The sequence below is a fragment of the Carassius auratus genome, unplaced genomic scaffold (assembly GCF_003368295.1).
Source record: "Carassius auratus strain Wakin unplaced genomic scaffold, ASM336829v1 scaf_tig00025783, whole genome shotgun sequence".
Taxonomy (NCBI): domain Eukaryota; kingdom Metazoa; phylum Chordata; class Actinopteri; order Cypriniformes; family Cyprinidae; genus Carassius; species Carassius auratus.
In genome coordinates, this window is record NW_020525457.1 from 208,062 (window position 1) to 228,418 (window position 20,357).

The window sequence follows — 20,357 nt, forward strand, 5'->3', positions numbered from 1 at the left end:
TAATACTGCTTAGAATTGGCAATACTAGGGGCTGATGTGGCTTCATTTAGTCTGGCTTTAATGCAGCATTGCTGAATTACTGAGCTTGCATAAAGAGGCCTTAACCTTGCTGTGCAAAGATGCCTTAAGTTTAGGGAGTTGGAAATTCCTATTAAATGCATATGACAAATATGCATTTATGCGGGATCAAAGTATACAGTTGCGGTTCGCTGTGCAAATTTTACACAAACTGTTTAATACTGCTTAGAAGTGCTTCTGTGCCACCTTTGCAGTGTAAATGTGGCATAGATATTAAAGCAAAGTGTGTGCATCGTTCAGCATTTTGAGTTAAGCCTGCTCTAAGCCTGCTTAAAATTTAGTGTAAAGATGCAATGCTGCATAAATGCCAGACTAAATTATGCCTGAGCCACTTTAGCCCCTAGTATTACAGTATAGAGCTGTAATTTCTGTGCAAAAGCATTTATGCCGCCTCTGAGCAGCATTGGGTAAAGACACTTCAATGCCACTTCAGAGGCGCTTCTGTGCCACCTTTGCAGTGTAAATTTGAGCTTGGTGCGTGAATCATCCTGCAGAGTTAAGCCTGCTCTAAGCCTGCTTAAAATTTAGTGTAAAGATGCAATGATGCATAAAAGCCAGACGAAATTATGCATGTTCTGATTCACCTTAATCCCCCCCAGTATTACAGTATAGAGTTGCAATTGCTGTATAAATGCATTTATTAATGCCACTTTTGCAGTTTAAATTTGACTGGAACAAACCATCAATAAGGTGAATATTTCCATGCATTTCAATGTGCGTTTTATTAAAGATAATGTTGATGTTTCTGTTGATGTTTCTCTTTTTGCATCAAGGTCTTTTAGAATCTGACCGGTAAGAGACCATAAGAAACGCACAGCACTAACATCTACAGCTCGACACGAGTCTCATCCGCTCCATTGCACTTATTTTTCCAAAGAGAGGAGGAGCTCGTGTCTGAAAGAGGAAGAAGAGGAAAAAGAGAGAGTGGTGTTATCAAAATATCCAAAGCATGGCGTCAAGCGCAGACCGTACTCGAGAAAAAGAAATCTTTGGTATCTTTGGTTTCATCAACACGGTTAAAATTACAAATGGAAAACTCAGTGAGGTAGCCTCTGTGGTTCTCACTATAGAGATAGAAAGACTTTTACACACACACACACAAGTCCGTCTGGGAAGCAGCTTTTTCTAGTTTTTAAGGGATTCCTCTACGTCCTTCTACGAGTGAAGCAATGAATAAACGTCTTCTCAGCATCCGTGGGATTTATCTTTGGTGAGTCCTGCATCTGAATCGTCCTTCAACAGAACTGTGTAATCGTTCAGAAACAGCCATTCAGAAAGATTGTTTTTTTACTTTTTAAATTAAAGCTAACAAATAAATTAAGAGAAGCACTTCATCTTTGATGCAATAGCAGTCTTAAATAATCAATCAAGTCTAATCTAATAAAATTAAAGAATTCAGGGAAAAAAAACAATAACCTATGCATACCAGTCATAATAAATACGTCTGATGCAAACAAAGTAAATGTAGACTTTGGCAAGCTGTTCAGGATAAAAGGCCATTTAAATTAAGTTCAATCATTACAAATATAAATTACATAAATAAATCACATATTGCAAAACCTGGGTTAGACATTGAAGAGGCATTGGCAAAATATAAGTACTTAGACAATCAAAGGAAAGCTCTTTGGCTCGTGTTGCTAAAAACCTGACTGTTGTGAAGAGCGGATGGAGCTCCAACCAAGAGGCGTTGGAGAATCTTTGGACTAGAAGCTTTTAAAGAGAGAAACCTAAAAGATAAAGCTATACGACCTTCGGTCTGCAGTTTCCTCTTTACAGATGAGATTACATTAGTGTTTTTGGCAGATTATTGGCTTTTTAGATGATGGAACCGGCCGCAGCGGTGCTTCAACAGCTCTCTCAAACACAGGACTCGGGAGGCAATGCTTGCAAACAAGCGTGCATATGTTGGGAAATGATGGATGGATGATGTTTGAATTGGTGGAAGTGGGCTGTCGGTGGACTACGATGGGATATGAGCTCAAAACTACAAGATGATGAGTGGTCCAGCTTGGGAAAATGGGAAAGAGTGAGGTTGCATGTGCTTAAAGGCGTTTATCTTTGGTATGCCCATCAGGCTGAGTTACACCTTTAGTTTTAACTGCAAAATGGATTAAAAAACCAAACGCTGACCCCTAGTCGTCCCGTGTTTGGAGAGAAGCACCGCTGCGAGCCCTTCCTCGGGAAACTGAAGGGAACTGTGGAGGGAGTAACTCTTAAAATCTTTGGTATTGTAGCTGATGAGGTTTTTGCTGTTCTTTCCATTCTGGTTGAAAAAAACTGCATAGGCACACATGAAAGACAATCTTCGACTTGTGTTTTTGAGAGACGCATCATTCTCCATTCCCCTTCCGATCCCATTCTGCTTCCAATGTCTCCACCGATCCCAATCCAAGAAAGACGAAGGCTTGGCGTTCCACTTCCTCGTCGTCACTTTTTCCTTTGAACAGTGTTCGTGTTAGGTGCAGAAAAAGTTTCTTTGGTGTCGATTTGTCAAATAAATACAAAAAGTCTTCAGAGTCTGTTTTGAGTGATCCTAGAGTAGCCCGGGAGAGAACTGCTTACCGGCTCTGTTTGTCCATCGGTAATAAATGCAGACAAGAGATGAGTGAATGAAAGAGCGAGAGTGTGGAGCTAAAACTACGAGGAGGCATGCACACTTTGGGAAAACTAAACTGGCAGACATTGGTGTGGAGATTTTCCTCTTAAACTCTTTGTAAAGGCCCTGATCACCATTGCCAGTTCACTTGTGATTGGTTTTTCAATGCATAATATAATTACAGTCGTGAGATTGTAATTACAGTGTTGAGATGCTCGTGAGATGCATGTTCTTCGGTCACATCATCCTGAGTTGTTTTTGAACCATTGAAGAACAATCGCTGTGGTCCAGCCCCTGTTCTTTTGCAAATTGAATGTGCTTCAGGATTGTGCTCACAAACCCAGCTAATGTGTCCTGCATGTGTGTTGTGCTTTGTGCTCCTGTTCGGTCGCACATCAGTTTGCTAGAAAAACCCTGCGACCCAATGCCAACTTAAACCTGTGCCGTTATTTACGTGTTATGGATGAATCTCACAAAGAAGAACGTGTCATTTTCATTATCATAATGCAAACAAAAAATAATTATATAATTACTATTTACTATTTTTATATAATTACTATTTTAATTTAATTTAATTTAATTTAATTTAATTTAATTTAATTTAATTTAATTTAATTTAATTTAATTTAATTTAATTTAATTTAATTTAAATTTACTATAATGAAAATTACTATATTACAGTAACAACATTAGGGGCAATAATCGACAATGGGGTTTTCTGGGAATTATTATTATTACTATTATTATTTAAAAAGCCTGAATGCAAAAATTAATTTTCTTCCTCATCTTTTTATTTTTTTTTGGTTTGTTTGTTTTTCAGAAATATCAAAAAAAAAATTAAAATGAGGATACATTTGAAAAGCAAAATTAATTGAGATATTAAGTCTTGTTTTTTGAAGAATTTATCAAAATCAAGCGATTTTTGTGTAGAATAATATATAATAATTATATATTAATATAATATATTTCTATATTTTATATATATATATATATGCAATTTTTCCTTCTTTGAATTAAGTTTATTTTTCTGCTACCGTTGGCTTTTTTTCCTTTTTCTTGTTTTAAGCAAAACTCACTTCATTTTGATTAATTTTTCAGAAAATATCTTAACGTTTTTTTTTTTGTTTTTTTTTTTTGTTTCTCAAGTAAATGTATATTATTTGTACTCAAAAACAAGACAAAAAATATTCTATTAGCAGAATATAAAATATTTCAATAAATGTGACCTGGACTTGTTTTTGTGAGATTCATTCTTATAACTTAAAGTATCTCCACACACACACACACACACACACTTCAGGAAATGAAATTCAAAGCTAATATCGAGTGTATGTAGATGTGAAATGCAGATGCTTTGGGTTTCTCTTCAGTTCAAAGTCAAATGTAAAGTTAAGCATGTTTTTGATTGGTTTTAATCATTCATTGGTGTCAGTTGCTTTGGACTGGAGCAGAGAAAGCAGTGTTTTTCCTGATGTCTGGATGAACTCGAGCCGGTAAGCAGCTTCTCTCGTCTCGTTGCCCTTCTCTCGTGATTCTCTCCTCTCGGGGATCACGCTTCGGTACAAGTGCTGGAGGTCAGACTCCCCTCGTCCAGCCATTTGTCCAGGCTGCGTCTGCGGGCGTTCATGAAGAAGTTGCTGACAGTGGTCAGTTCCAGACCCAGCTGCTGCGAGATGGTCAGCTGTATCTCTTTGGACGGACGCTTGTTCTCCTTAAAGATGGCCAGAAGTGTTCGCCGCTGCAGGTCTGTGAAAACCAGCCGCGACTTCTTTGGTGTACTGCTCCTGTCTTTGCTTGGGTCTTGCTCTTTTCTTTTGCACGCTTCGGGGGTTTCGTTTGTTAGAAAGGACACAGAAAAGAAAGAGAAGAAACACGTTAGAATCAATCACATGTACATTCATGCATTTACCAAACACTTACATTTAATGCTTTGAGCTTTAATGCACCACCTACAATTAGATTATTAACTGGATTAAAATGCAATGCAATGCAATAAAATACAAACGATTAATTAAGATCTCTTTAGCTAAACCACTAAAATGCAGTTTTTCTTTTTTCTTACACAAAACTGAATTAAAATGCAAAACAACATCATAAATATAACTGATTTCTGAGATAATAAATGCATGCGACTCACATGATTAAACATGCAAATGAGATCACGAAATCATTTGCATATTACTGATAGAATCAGTTTCTTATTGCATACGGTTTCTCATGCAATTTCTAAAAAGTAATAGACAGCATATAGTGCACAATAATCGTAGAGTAAGTGCTCTGCTAGTATTTCACTCTAGACACAGACTCAAACTCAAACACAGACAAAAACATGACTTACTGCATGTGCAGCTCTATAATGCAATGCTATAATTTATGGTGGTTTGTAATTTTGCAGAGCACTTTATATATAACTAAGGAAGCCAATCAATTGCATTGCTTACAGTACATCTGTAGGATATATTTCATCATGGCCTCGGGCAGAATCTCTTATTAATGTGTATGAACGTGTTTCTGTGGCTTTAATGATTGTGGATTTTGCTGAGCTGTGTGTGAGTTTGTTGCTGATCTCAGAAAACTAGGCAACTATGAGGAAAAATCATAAATATAACAGCAGGTTTGTCTACAAATCATTCACCTTTAAAAAGACAAATAATTTTATCTGATTTGATTTGCATTCGATACATGAAAATTGTTGAAATTGTATAAATTATACTTTAGTCATAAAAAAATCTTCTCTATTGATTATAAATGTTTCTATAAAAAGGGGAAATAAATAACCAACAGTAAGTAAAAGAATGGGACATTTAATGTAATTGCAATGAAAAACAGAACTCCCTGAATGATACATTATAATTTTAATAAATCTTTTTTAAACATTTTATTTTTGTATCAACTATGTGCATGAGTTTTGATACATCTTGTGTTGTTAAATAAATGCTTATTGCATTATTTTAATGTCAAGTGTGTTACCGTGATGGTTTTTATGTTTGTGTGCCTTCTATATTAATATTTACATAAACTAATTTCTCTTTACCACTCTTTATATTTTCTTTATATTATCTATATTTTTTATATGGTCTTTCTCTTTTATTATAAAAGTCACGAAACAGATTTTAGTACAAAATTTTAGTACATTTTTGTATTTAAATAAAAAAAAAAAAAATGTAGTTCAATCCAGAAAAGCTAAAATTTTGTAATATTTTTTTTATTTAATTATTTTAAATATATCTGTAAAAAATATATTTTTAAATAAGTTAAAAAAAGTATATATATATATATATATATATATATATATATATATATATATATATATATATATATATATATATATTTATAGGAAGAATGAACACTATAAAAGCTTGCGCTATTTTATTATGTATTATATTTAATTTTATCAATATTTTATCAATATTTTATCAATATTGTTTTTATAAAAATGTAATCGCTACTAAATGATTTTCATATCCATTTGTGTGTGTGTGTGTGTGTGTGTGTGTGTGCGTGTGCGTGTGTGAGTGAGTGTGTGTGTGTGTGTGTGTGTGTGTGTGTGAAGATCTGATTTGATTACTCCTCTGAATTAAGTATGCACAACTGAGCCTGGGCCAGATCAATAGAAATCAGGTTAAGAGCTCAACGGAGTACAAAACTATTATGTAAGAGGAAACGATGGTGTAAATAAAGCCAGACACACACCAGTGAGGTTTTACACTGTGTGTGTGTGTGTGTTTTCACTTCTGCTGCATTCACACCCTCATTACCAGACTTGCTTTCTCTTTCACACACACACACACACAAACACACAGACCCATTTGTCATAAATGAAGGTGTGAGCCGGCCAAGTGTAAAGAGTGTGAGAAAGCAGAGAAGAAGTTGCTGACCGCTGCGGACAGACGTCCCTATACGACAAAGCCCCTCTCACAGCACGCTTCAACTAAATATTTGATAAAGACAAATGCACAGCAATATTTCCACACTTTGCATGTATAATAGATGCAGAAACGCAGCAGGGATTGTTGAGGGATCTGAATCTCAGACATTTATCCTGAACTACACTTAACCCATTAAAGTCCAGATTATTCCGAATGATTTCTACAAGCTTTCATACCGTTCCTTCATCATTCTCATTCTGAGAACCCAAATAATGTTATCAAAGACCAGACGATTCTCAACCAATGTTTTATTAATGTTCAGTCGAAGAGCATTTGTGCAGAATTCTGAATGTTTCGTAAACATTCTGAAACAAGTAGCAATAATGTTAAAAAAACGTTATATGAATGTCCAACTAAAATGTTTAAGTAACGTTCTGTGAATATGGCTGAACTTAGTAAGTGACATTATTAAAGAACAAACAGAACATGTTCTCTGAATGTTCTTAAACACATAAGATGATAATACAACATACGATGAATGAATGCCGCGCTAAAATGTTGCAGAAAATTGTTTTAAACAAATGTTCAATTAATGTTAGATTAGATTAGATTGAACTTTAACATAAATTGCAAAAAATACAGTTAGACTAGATGCCACAGATTGCTTCTGACTAATTAATTTGTCATGCAGCGAAATGTAATGATGAATTATTGTTGTTATCTGTTGCCATGCATCACATCAGGATCTAAACCATCACAGATGTATAACATAAGTATATCATTTTGAGTTTCTGCTATAGCAATCGTGCTTCCTTCACAGTCTTGTTGGAATCATTTCAGTCCAACACACACACACACACACACACACACACACACACACACACACACACACACACACACACACAGCAGTAGATGGCAGTGTTCACACATCAGACTGGAAGAAACACGAGCAGTGTGCACCATTCCTCTCCAAGCCTCCATTACTGAGGCTCCTCGATCAAGCCCCGAGCTGTTTAACACACAAAGTGCACAAACTACAGTCTGTGTGCTTGTTTTAAGCTCTGAGGTTTGACTAAAAGTACATTATTTAGCTGCAGGAGCTTGATCTTTAGCATTTTCCAAAGGGGTGCCATCATTTCTGCTGCTTCAATGCCACTACTGGGCCCAAATACATGAAAATAGCAGGATTAACAGAATAATGCATGTTTATTCTCATATCTGGAAAGTAAATTCAGATTAAAATGCTGGAATTGGAATTCATAATTTGAAACAATCCTAACTGGGATCAATAAGAATCCTGTAAGAATATACAATCCTGCTGGATAAACTGAACCCTTATTCTTGAGTAAAATCCTGTTTAGGATCCTTTAAGACAATGATACAAGATGCTATTAGCACTCAAATGATTCTTACTAATTAATATAGGATTTCTATCCTTTAGGATTGGATTCGAATGATGATGAAAAATCCAAAAATCCATAATCATGCCTTTTATTCGACTAGCATCCCAAAAGATGCACTCTTTTACTTTTTAGAAATTTATGAATCATTTGTCAAATGCTAGAACATGTTGAAAATTACCGTTTTTTAATGATGGCCTCAAACGTTAATTTATACAGTTCATGAAACGTTTTAGTTGAACGTTCCACTAGCATTTTTAAAATGTAACATTGTTTCAGAACGTTCAGAAGAACATTCAAAAGTAACATTTCCATTATGTTTGCACAATGATAAAATGGAACATTCGCATAATAAAGAAATAAACTTTAAAAGAGTTGTTTTGAATGTTTAGAGAAATTTAAAAAAAATAAAAAAAACTTTCATATAATTATGTATAATAGGAATAACTGTCTCAAAATCTTAGCACAAAAACATTATTTATAGAACTTTTTTTTTTTTTTGAATGTTCAACTAATCTTTTTTTAAATGTAACTACTTGTTTCAGGATGTTTAGAGAAACACTCAAAAGTAACGCTTTAGTAAGGTTTCAGAATAATTCAATGGAACGCTCCGAGAACATTTTCCGAAAACAGAAATAATGTTTCATAACATTAGCATAGCATTCTTAGAACACATTTGTTGTTAGCTGGGTCAGTTGTGTTTGTTGTGCACAAGGCAGCTGTACTTTCTCTTTGTGTTCTCTCTAGGAAAATAAAGGATCAATGTTTACTTCCTAAACCCAGCTCTCTTTACGAGGCCTTGATGGCTTTCTGTTCAGTGCTGCTCTGGATAAAAGCTCCAGACTGCTGCTTTTGTGGAGCAGTGAATTTCCCCGTCATCATTTGGTATTCTGCTTACTGCTTACACACACACACACACACACACACACACACACACATAGAGAGAGAGACAATCTCAGCCGTCAATGGGTGTCCACGCAACACTGACTCCATCAGGACAGGCTCTCATGGCGCTTTACAGTGCAATTAAAAAAGCAATTATATTATTCAAAGGGATTTACCATTTCCACGGGAGAGGGGTGTCAACTTTGGGCTTTTCTTAAAGGGGTAGAGTTCAATCAATCCGATCAATACCTCAGGATTCCCTGGCCTTTCATCCAATGGGTAAGAGCTGCTCTCACACTGCTGGTTTATCTTTCCTCGTTGGCAAATGTAAATCAATGTGTGTGAGAGGAAACGTCCAATGGAACGGTCCTAACTGGGTTGCCCTCAAAGACCCGGCCGTATGAGATCGATCAGTTCTTGCCTGTATTGTGTATCACCTTACACCTTCAGTTATTAATGAGGAACCCGAAGACCAGCCTATATACTGAATTCAATCAGATGTACTGGAATTTTATTTCTAAGTAGAAAAGTTCCTAAAGGAATTGTACAGATTGTTAATGGGATCATTTGGAAACAATACCACATAAATCAAATTAAAATCTATAAAAAATGTAATGTTGTTTTTTAAATTGCACTGGATGAAAGAAAAGTGTAATCTCTGTTTGTTGTGAAGATGCATGGAAATGTACAAACAACAACAGAAGTAATACATAAACTAAAAATAAAATTGCTAATGGAATGTGGATCACATGGGAGCAATGCTAAAATCCATAGTGACAATCCATACTGAGAATTAATGATGGTTTGAGTTCAGATGTCTATAGAGAGATTTACACAAAACGGGTGGGTTGAAACTCTTATTTTACAATATTAACACCAAATGTATTGACTTTGGTACACAGCATTCAGGGTTATTATAGCTAACTGAAACTAAAACTATTAAAACATTTAATATAATAAATATAATAAACATTCATTGAAATAAAATAAAACATAAAAACTTAAACCTATTTTATTGCAACAAGTTTCCAAAAACACTTAAAAGGCAAAAACACAAGAAAATTACTAAAACATTAAGTAAAATTAAAATGAAAACAACAAATATAAAAATCTTTTATTCTAAATATTAATAAAAATTATAATAGTATCTCAAAATACTAAAATAACACTGATATGATATATTGATATATAAATCGGTTATATACATATACTGATATATAAATATGATATATATAAATATATATATACAATATACATCAGTTAATCAGCTTGGTGAATATCACTCTATCACTAATTATCAAGTAAAAGTTTGCTCTGAAACTAGTAAATGCAAATTTCCAAAACTAGTTTAAATTAAAATGACTCAACTTTTGTTAAAAGCTAAAGCACTTGTAATGAATACAAGTTCACAAAATCTTGACATTTCTAGTCACATGCATCTGACTGTCATCAGATTTGCATGAGGGAGAAAAAGAGAGCGATACGGTACAGAGAAAGAGAAAGAAGGAGAGCGAGGGGGGAGGTGGGTGACATCAGATCAATATTTCGCCACAAAACACGATCAGTAATGATGTTTTCACTTGTTCGCTGAAACCTACCCATAACATATGAGAGAAAATCACTCTTTTTTTTAATTCGGCTAGTGTTTCATGATACTGTTGTGTGATCTCTCTTGTGCGAATGCCAAGATGCTCAAATGCTTCCGATCTCAATATCAACCATTTCCTAAGCATACGCTCTTCTGGAAGTGGCCAGTGTGTGTGTGTGTGTGTGTGTGTGTGTGTGTGTTAGAGCGAGAGGACTTGCTAAATGCATTATGTTGTAGTCTTGCACTTAGCTGTGTCATTCTGTGCATGTGCGGATATCCTTTATATGAAGGCCGGACACCTCGCCGAGAGATGGAGGAGGGGAAGGGAAACTGAGAGAGAGACAGTGGATCATCTCGCTTTGGCCAGAACTAAATACAGTAAACCCAAAATCATTTCTTCAGATGCATCACAATCTGGTCTCCATTAAATATCTTTTAATATACTGGTGTTTTGCTGATTTTATCACTATTGTTTTATGATTTCAGACCTTGCTGTTAAGTATTTTGTTTGTAAAGTGTATTTGTGCATCTTTTTTAACAAATAAACAACACTTGCTGCTATATTTTGATATCTAATGCAATGACATACAGACAATTTTAAGGGTAAACATTCTGAACAAATGGATAAAACTGTTTTAAATTAAAGGTTTCTTATATTTAAATATAAAAATTGTAATTAAAATTGCAGTAATTTGCATGTAATTCCAGAAAATAAATCTGAACACTGGAAAAAGCCAGGTTCAAGATTATTGTAAGATTTTGTTGACATATTAGAGTTTTTATAGAGAGGATTTTGGATATCTCTTGATTGCTCCAAAAATTGGAAAATACTGTCAACAGTCAGAATATGTTTTTGCCATGGTTTGATTAATAAAATGTTATATAAATCAGCATGAATGAAATATGAACAAACCCATCAGTAAAATCCTTCAGAATATAGAGAGGAATAAATCTCTAAGTTTTGGTGTATGTTAGTGCTGCTGAAGTGGAGAAAGAAACTCGTGTAATTTAAAGATATGCATTTTAACCATGTTTTTTGATATAAAAGGTTATATAAATCAGGGTGAATGAAATATGAACAAACCCCTTGGTAAAATCCTTCAGAATATAGAGAGGAATATAGCTGTAAGTTTTGGTGTATGTTAGTGATGCTGAAGTGGAGAAAGAAACTAGTGTAATTTAAAGATATGCATTTTAACCATGTTTTATGATATAAATGTTTATATAAATCAGGATGAATGAAATATTAACAAACCCTTTGGTAAAATCCTTCAGGATATAGAGAGGAATAAATCTCTAAGTTTTAGTGTATGTTAGTGCTGCTGAAGTGGAGAAAGAAACTAGTGTAATTTAAAGATATGCATTTTAACCATGTTTTATGATATAAATGTTTATATAAATCAGGATGAATGAAATATGAACAAGCCCCTTGGTAAAATCCTTCAGGATATAGAGAGGAATAAATCTCTAAGTTTTGGTGTATGTTAGTGCTGCTGAAGTGGAAAAAGAAACTCAAGGCTTTTAAAAGAGATGCATTTTAACCATGTTTTTCGATATAAAAGGTTATATAAATCGGGGCGAATGAAATATGAACAATGAACCCATCAGTAAAATCCTTCAGAATACAGAGAGGAATAAAACTGTAAGTTTGGGTGTATCTAAGTACTGCTGAAGTGGAGAATAAAACTTTAAATATATGCATTGAAATTAAAATCGACAGACACAAATAGACGAAGAGTAATAAAATGAACACTTAAATGTGTTTCTTAGATGTTTTCCTTCCACTGTCTGAAAGAAGATGTGTTATGGAAGCAAAACAGCCCAAAATCTCAAAAATGACTAGTACATGGAAATACAAAACAAAAAACAATGGTTCTGCATGTAGCGTCTTTAAGTGAGACTCAAGTGTCCAGATACTTTTCGAGTCATTGTATCTCTTGATCTCCATGAGGAACAGAACAAATGTTCTATGATCAAGTGAATAAAAGGTCAGAGTTCATCTAGGACTGAAATGATGACATCAGTGGTTCAAAGGTTTGTTACCAGACAGAAACATCAGCACACTGATAGAGCCAATCAGAACGCTCACAAACGATGTGTTGAAACAATGTTGATGAGGAAACACTAGTCAACAACATCAGCCAACGATCCAATCAGCTTCACAAACACACCGAATGCTTACAAATGCACAAAAGTGCCACAGATAAATAAGCAACACTGATTACTTAGGCATCTTTGTTCATGTCATATCTTTGTTTGGCAAACCTGTCTTAAGAGTACACAAATCCTGATTGCATCACATCCTAAAATGAAGATTCTGTCATTATTTATACAACCTTGATGCCAATCCAAACCCATAAGACTATTAAGTCCTTAAAACATATTCATGCAACTCTTTTCCAAACAAAAAGACATTTACGGTCTCCGTTTTACAACTTCAATACCACGGCTTTCTGGAGCTTGACAGATATGACTATGAACTATTGTAAGCAAAAGAGTTGCATAAAGATTCACGATGTCTCCTGGCATTATAAGGAAAATATTCCTGAAGTTTAGGAACGGTTCTATTACAAAGGAATGCAATGCAATGATCTGCCCAAAATAAATTAAATGCATAAAATAATAGCAAATGGGTTTGTAATGACATGTAGGTGAATATATTATGGCAAAAAAAGTATGTGTTTTATTACGTAAGCTCTTATCAGCTTCTGTCCTCTAGAAAAGCAAACATGAACCTTTCTCTTTCCTCATAGCTGAAGTTAAAAGTTGCCTATACTTTCTGCAATGTAAGAGACATGAAGAATAAACTTTTCACATGGTTTACATGGAATACATTTTTATGCTGCACACACAAGGCTATAAATATCATTCATTCATCTGTGGATGACTAACATGAAACCAAACAGACCAGACTACTGGAACGCAAGTATTAAACCCACATTAAAAGAAAATCTGTCAGACCAATGAATCATCACATACTCGCTCCAAAAAAACATGTTATCGCTTACTGTTTGCTTACTGACAGCAGCATCTCGGGCCGTTTTGTGGGGCTGAGAGACCAAAAACTTTGCCCTTTGCTCAGGCCAGTGCTGACAGCAATCCCAATCACAAGACATTTCAACCTGACACAAAGATAATCACATCACTTCACCTCAAAACTAAAAAACAATCTGCTGCTGCATGAACGCACGCTTCAGAGTTATGTGCTAGAAGAGGCACACGAGCATCAAATATCTGGGATTTAAACATGGAAATACAGCTTTAGGATTTTGAAAATGTAAAAACAAAGCAGTTCTGACATAAAATGAAGCATTTATTCAACATTTTATAAAAAAATATTGTGCTGGTAGCACTTGCAAGTGCAAATGTTAAATTAATTTAGAATTTAGAAGCATTTTCAGACTTTTATCTCCAATGTAATATACATCAGCTGAATAGGATAGGACTGATTAAAACATGACTAAAGGAAATATGTGGATTTTACAATTGAAATATTTTTTCAAATGAGCAAAAGATGAGTGAAATAAATAAATTACAGATAATAAAAAAACACCAAACCATTGAGAATATTAATGTGTCTCTAAAATATATATGTATGTGAAGTTTGAACCACATTTAAACATAGGCTATCCAATCCACCTAATTTAAATGATTTAATGTCTAGAATAATAAAGCATAATTGGTAACTATTTACAATTAGTTAATGCATGAACTAACAAGGTGCAACATTTATTAATCTTCGTGTTTTCCTTTTGTTTGTGTTATTTCACAGTGTGTTAACTGATTTTATCAAACACAAAAAGTGTTTTTAAATGTTTAAGTACTGTAGAAGTATTTTGCATTCTTAGTTCATAAATGAAACTTTACTGTAAGGGGTCACTACATAATCTTAACAATGTAACAGGCAATGCTGTTTTTCATAATATAATGCTAGGACATCTTCCATGAGATCGGAATAGACTTTGGAAAAACAGCTTGACCACAAAAACATGAGTGTCTGATAAATCATATTTCTGCCGGGATTATATCAATCTCCTGGCCCGTGTTACACACTTATTGGGTTGAGAAGAGAATATCATCTCTAAAAGGTCCCTCACATCACCACAAAGCCATTATAATTATCTGGAGCCATGAGATGCACGCTTTGCCTGGTCTTTGTGAAGGTCACTGTTTTAAAGCCAGCCTCCTCCACACAAAGCCAGAGTGATTCAACATCCTGCTAAAATAAAATGGAAAACATCTACGCTTGGTTATGCGTTGATTCCGCGTCTCATCTGGGTGGCTTCATCAGCTTTAATGATCCTTTTAAACAAGCACAGCTCAGAATAGCCCACCAGGAGTCTTTTTAGAGTCGGCTTGCTGGGAACGTTCTTCTAGCGTCAGCTTTACAGGAAAAAGTCCAGATCGGGTTCCAGATCAATGCGAACTGGTTGCACACATTTATGTTATTGTTGCCAGTATTAATGCCCTTTTAATCTTTAAGAGATTACCCACATCGATCCGCTGTCATTCAGCAACACATATGTGTTTGAGAAAGTGACATAACTCCCACAGATTACCGAACGACAGGATGAAAATAAACAGCAGAGCTGGCCTGGGATTTTGATCTCTTTTTCCTTTGAAAAGTGCAGAAGACAACACTCTGATAACATGATGCCTGATTGGCCCAGCGTTAAAAATAAGCCAATCTTGCTGATATATAGCCTATATATCTTCTGCTTTCATTTTTCATTCAAATCTTGAAGTCATTCATACATCTGATTACACAACCTAAATGTAACAGAATACACATAGATATTCTAACTGGTCACTGACCGATATATCGGCCAGGCCAGGTCATTTGGAGCACTACAAAATAGCTCTTTTCAAGAGAATTTCATATTATGCAAGAAAAATGTGTTATTTCACAAGGATTTAAATAAGCATATACATCTGCATTGTCACTGAAATCATCATCGGTCATCCTGTTCACTAGATATCGGTATCACATTGGTCACTAAAAACCCATATCGGTCGACCGCTTCTATAATATACAGTGCTGCCCAAATACATGACATTGAAAATTTAGGATTTTTTTCATGCAAATGTTGAAATTATTAATATTTTACAATGGTGCCCAAATGGCTCTGACCACACTGAATGTTTCATATTTTTTTCATGCAAACATGAAAACAAATCTAAATATACAGCAGCGTCCAAATATCTGAGAAAATTGGAATTCTTTTTTTTATGCCAATGTTAAAATAAATACAAATATACTTTGGTGTCCAAATGTCTAAGACCACAATTAAAATCTGCCATTTGTATATGCAAACCTGGAATTAAATAAAAACATGCAGAGGAGTCCAAATGTCCGAGACCACATTGACAACATGGATTTTTTCATGCAAACATGAAAATAAATAGCTTTGGATGCTAAAAAATGCAAATGATGTCAAAACGAAGAAATATTTGAGTTGTTGCAATATTTCTAGGATCAAATGTCAGTACATGTGTGTCACTGATCATATGACTCGTGTACAGATGGTCAGATTTCCTAAAGATGCTCAAGAAGCTCTTTCATGATGGGGAACATGATCATCAGGCTTTGCTGCACCAAGACACTTATTCATTTTTCTTCCCAACTTTTAACTCAGATTGGATTTCTGTTAAAATACTTTGCAAAGAAACATTTTGTATTAAATGACAAAAATGCATGTGCTCTCAGACTTTCAGACACCATTGTTCATCTAAAGATATTTCATATATTCCCTGTCCTGCCCTGTCTGTCTTCATCTGGAAAATGAAAAAAGCTCAAATCAAGAGAGACGTCTCTTGCATTGGTTGTTGCTATTTATTTACGGGCCAGGACCCTGTGTTCCTCCAGACCTGCTCTTTTTCCATCTCCTCTGTCCTGACTCGTATAACAGCACTTGTCCCTTTTGATCATTTACTTAATAAAGTTGTTTGTCAGCGGCGGACGGCACAGGCCGAGGTTCGTCTCGATGGCTGATTGCCTGCGCCGTGTGACTGGAATGAGTCCTGGTCAGACGTCACGTTTGATTTGACTAAATTAACAGTTCAACGAAAGGCTTGTTTTCTCCTGTGACACCAGGCACCTGCACCACTATGTTTAAATAAGCCAATAAATCTGTATGTGTATACCTTCAAGTATACATTTACATGCATGAAATCCAAGCATGAAAACAAAACGTGAGCACTTCTCTCCGAGTCACACATTTCTGATGACACGATGTGCAACTCCTCTATTTTTTACTTCACTGTTTGTGTCTCTTTTGCATTCTTTCTCCAAAGCACGGAACAAAAGGCAGGTCCCGGGCTGCACATCTCTGCCTGTTTAACCCAAGACAAGGTGACGTTGGGTGCGTTGAGCTGAGGGTCACGCAGAGATTCCTATCAATAATTCATCGAGCCACTGCAGCCTCTGTTCTTCTTTACAATTCCCCTGCAGATCACATAATACCTTCCCCCAACCCACAGCCATCTGTGAGACCAGAGCCCTGCAGGGAAACACCATTAAAGCGCCTATACGCCAACATCACACAGCACAGTTCTGCTTAAAAATCACATTCTTGATGAAGTAATGCATTTGTTTGCTTGGCAAAACAATCACAGTGCATTTCATTATCTGAATGCATGACATTCAAGAATCGATGATGGCATGTTTTGATTAATATGCGTATGTTTTGGTGATTTAGCATCAGTTCTTTAAGCAAAAGATGCACAGCTTGTGTTTTCCTCAGCAGAAGTTAATGCACAGGCTCGCGCTGGTGTTGCACAATGCAGGAGGCATCAGAGCTGTCTATTATTTCAGTGAATAATTGTGCATCACCCTACAAATTAAAAATCGATAAGGACTATGCTTCTATTTTAATGCACTGATTGAACGCTATTCAACACCGTCTCTGACACCTCAAAAGCCAAACTGCAAATTTAAAGTCTTGCTTTTTCTAAAGGACGAACAAAGGAAGATGGGTCCTGCACCGCCCATCGCTAGAGGGGGCAACAAACCTGATGTAGAGGGGAATAACAGTCAGTCCAGTAATTACCAACACATCCCTATTCAGCACCTCTGAAAGCTTTGCTTTCACCGAGACCGAAGCTGCTCTTCAAAAGCATGCACTTGCACCATAAAGTGAATAAACAACAGGGAAAAAAAGCACAAAAAGTGGTTGTGCAAAATAGTGTTTCACCTGTAAAACGAATTAAAGAAATGTTCCCTAAGCCTAAACGGACACAGAAGATGTTCAAAAGCAGATACCTTGTCTTACCTGCAAGCCGAAGGGCCGACATCCTCTGGAACTCGGGCTCCTGTAACCACTTCCACATGCGGCGAAACGTCTCGCGCCCGGACTTGAGTTTACTCCAGGGTTTGGGGTTCCGCAGGAGGTCGGAGAGCGTGCCCTGCGAGCGGCACAACACCCGCTGCGCGAAGATGGCCTGCGGGATGCTGTAGCGCTTGAGCTCGGCCGTGATGCGCTGCGCCACTTCCCTGGTGTTGATCTCTTCCAGCTGCCCGGAGCCGGAGCCCGGCGCCCCGGTGGAGGAGGAGGAGGAGGAGAGCGATCTGTCCCGGTTGGAAGCCAACACGGGCCCGTGGGACTGAGGGTGACCCGGATGCCCGTGCATCCCGTTGAGGTGCGGCATCATGCCCGCTGCGGGGCCACCGAGGCCTCTGGAGAGGTGCTGGTCCCCTCTGGTCAGCATGGCTGTGTGCGCGTCGAAGTTGGAGCTCAGCATCTTTTCGTGGCTGTAGTTGTGGAGCGTCTGCTGCGTGTTGTGGATGGAGCCCAAGCCGCTGCCCAGAGGGGACAAGCTCTGTCCCATCCCGCTCATGTCTTTGTGGTAGGGGCTGTAGAGGTTGTTCATGGCTGGTAGAGTCCTCTCGTCCCGCATGAGGGTGAAGCTGCCGCTCACGTTCCCGGAGAGACGCTGGTGATGGTGATGATGGTGGTGGAATTTGTCGGACACGGTGGAAATCGGCGGCAGCGGCTGTAGAGGGGTCAGCGTGGTGTAGGTGCCGCTCATCCCGGATGGGGAGGTGTCGCAGGGCATGCTCATGGCGTGATGGAGCGGCAGGGACAGCTCGGGACGGTACTCTCCTCCGCCGCCGACGCCGTCCAGAATCGAAGCCATACTGGAGACCATCGCGGAGCGCGACGGCGCCACGGTCAGATCCTGGTGTATCCGCAAGGAAGCCCCCGGATTGCGGTTGTGATGGGGGCTGTGGCCGCTCATCAAGTCCTGCTCATGGCTTAAGCTGCCAATGTCCATTGTCATCTCCGGGTTCATGGCGTACACATCCAAATCCTTGGCCAGGCATCGATAGGCGTTATAGGCAGTCTTCATTCAGTCCATTGATTTACGTCCAGCTTTGTGCCAGGGATGGGTTTCTCTCCGTATTTGTTTTTATTTATTTATTTTTTCTCTCTCCTAAGGCCTCTCGGGTTTTTTCCCGCCTCCTTTATAATGAATAAAAACACTGATCTCTATCAGACGGGCCAGTGCTGATTTCTCCCCATGTCCGAGCCCTCTACTCCTCCTGCGTCTTCTGTTTGGGCAGCTGGAGGTGCTCCGCGCGCACCCGACCCTGCTGAAAAGGGGCGGAGATTTCGCGTTGATTGACGCGCTGGCGGTCCAATCGCGTTCCTCGCGCGCGCGCCAGTGGCCAATCCCTGACGCTTCCACTCGGTCTCGCCAACTCTGCATCTGGAATCTCGCGTCAGATGCTCGTCCTCTACAAAACAACACAGAAATATAATCACATGGACTGGTATATTCAAAATCCTGCAATTTAACTGTACAACCTCCAAAAAAAGAACATATTTGTACCTTATTTACCCCTAAACACCACATGTTAATATATAAAGTGTACACATTTTGGAAAATGTAATGCAAAATAGAATCTATCTATCTATCTATCTATCTATCTATCTATCTATCTATCTATCTATCTATCTATCTATCTATCTATCTATCTATCTATCTATCTATCTATCAGTTTTCAACTGCACGTATGCTTAAATATCAAACGTATGTTCGCGTCTTCTGCGAATCTAACACTTCTTCATTACATAGCCTACATTACATTAATATTTAAATGATTAATCATGCATGTTAATTTTTGGGGACTGTATATATAAATGCACACACAGTAAATACAAGCCGATCATTTTCTTGACTATGTATGTATTTGTAGTAAATTATTGCGAGGCTTCATTGTTTCCAAACACATATTTACACCGTGCAGTGCAAGTCTTCTAGACAAAAAAAAGCATACTTTTTAATTTAAGTATGCATGTTTGTTTTAAACCTCAAACCCTGTCCTCTCGCTAGAGTTTCTCTAAATCGATCAGTTCACATGCACAGTAACTTATTTCAGTGATTCAGAAGGAACAGGTTTCTCGAATGCCGGTTGCGGAGGATGCGCAGATGTTGCTTTTGTTTAAAGCGACTGTAATTAAGGACGAGCGACAGAAGTCCGAAAAGCGTGACCTATTTTTCTTTTGATCAGCTGTCAGAGGAGGAGCAGGGGGTACAGGGGTCCAGTGACTGTCCCCGGCCTTTCAGCTGCCAGAGATTGGAGGAAAAGTGTCTGTAAACCTGCCGAGATTCAGTGTCGGACACACACGAGCTTGATGTTCTGCTCTGCCTCGGCACACTCCATCTAACGCGAAGAATCACTGACTGAAAAACACCATTATTCATGTCAAAGAAAATCGATATTTGAAAGAGAGAAAGAGTAACAGAGAGAGTTCCAGCGTGGACTTTGTTTCCTTTTTAAACACATAATCTAAGGCCAAACCTCAGCTCACTTTACCAGCTTTAAACTCGAACCCAAATCAACCTACAGTCTTTAAAAAAAAAATAAAAAAAAATTTTTTTATTATATTAGTTCCATTTAGAAAAGTTGTTATTTTTATTATATATTATTTAACAGT

The 20,357-nt window shown here is 37.2% G+C and overlaps 1 protein-coding gene across 3 annotated transcripts; it reads right to left on the minus strand.

Annotated features, from left to right (window-relative positions):
- Nucleotides 1–3,869: 3,869 nt before the first annotated feature.
- Nucleotides 3,870–19,164, minus strand: LOC113078476 (one cut domain family member 2-like). 3 transcript variants are annotated; one of them, XM_026250780.1, is made up of 2 exons: nt 17,688–19,164; nt 3,870–4,507 (listed from the first exon to the last, which is right to left on the minus strand). In XM_026250780.1, exons 1-2 carry the CDS (start codon nt 18,763–18,765, stop codon nt 4,224–4,226), a joined length of 1,362 nt encoding a protein of 453 aa, XP_026106565.1. In that variant the 5' UTR covers nt 18,766–19,164; the 3' UTR covers nt 3,870–4,223. The 3 variants fall into 3 exon arrangements, with proteins under 3 accessions (XP_026106565.1, XP_026106567.1, XP_026106566.1); XM_026250782.1 differs by having other exon boundaries at nt 3,871–4,495; nt 17,678–19,159; XM_026250781.1 differs by having other exon boundaries at nt 3,873–4,495; nt 17,688–19,122.
- Between the last annotated feature and the right edge of the window lie 1,193 nt (nt 19,165–20,357).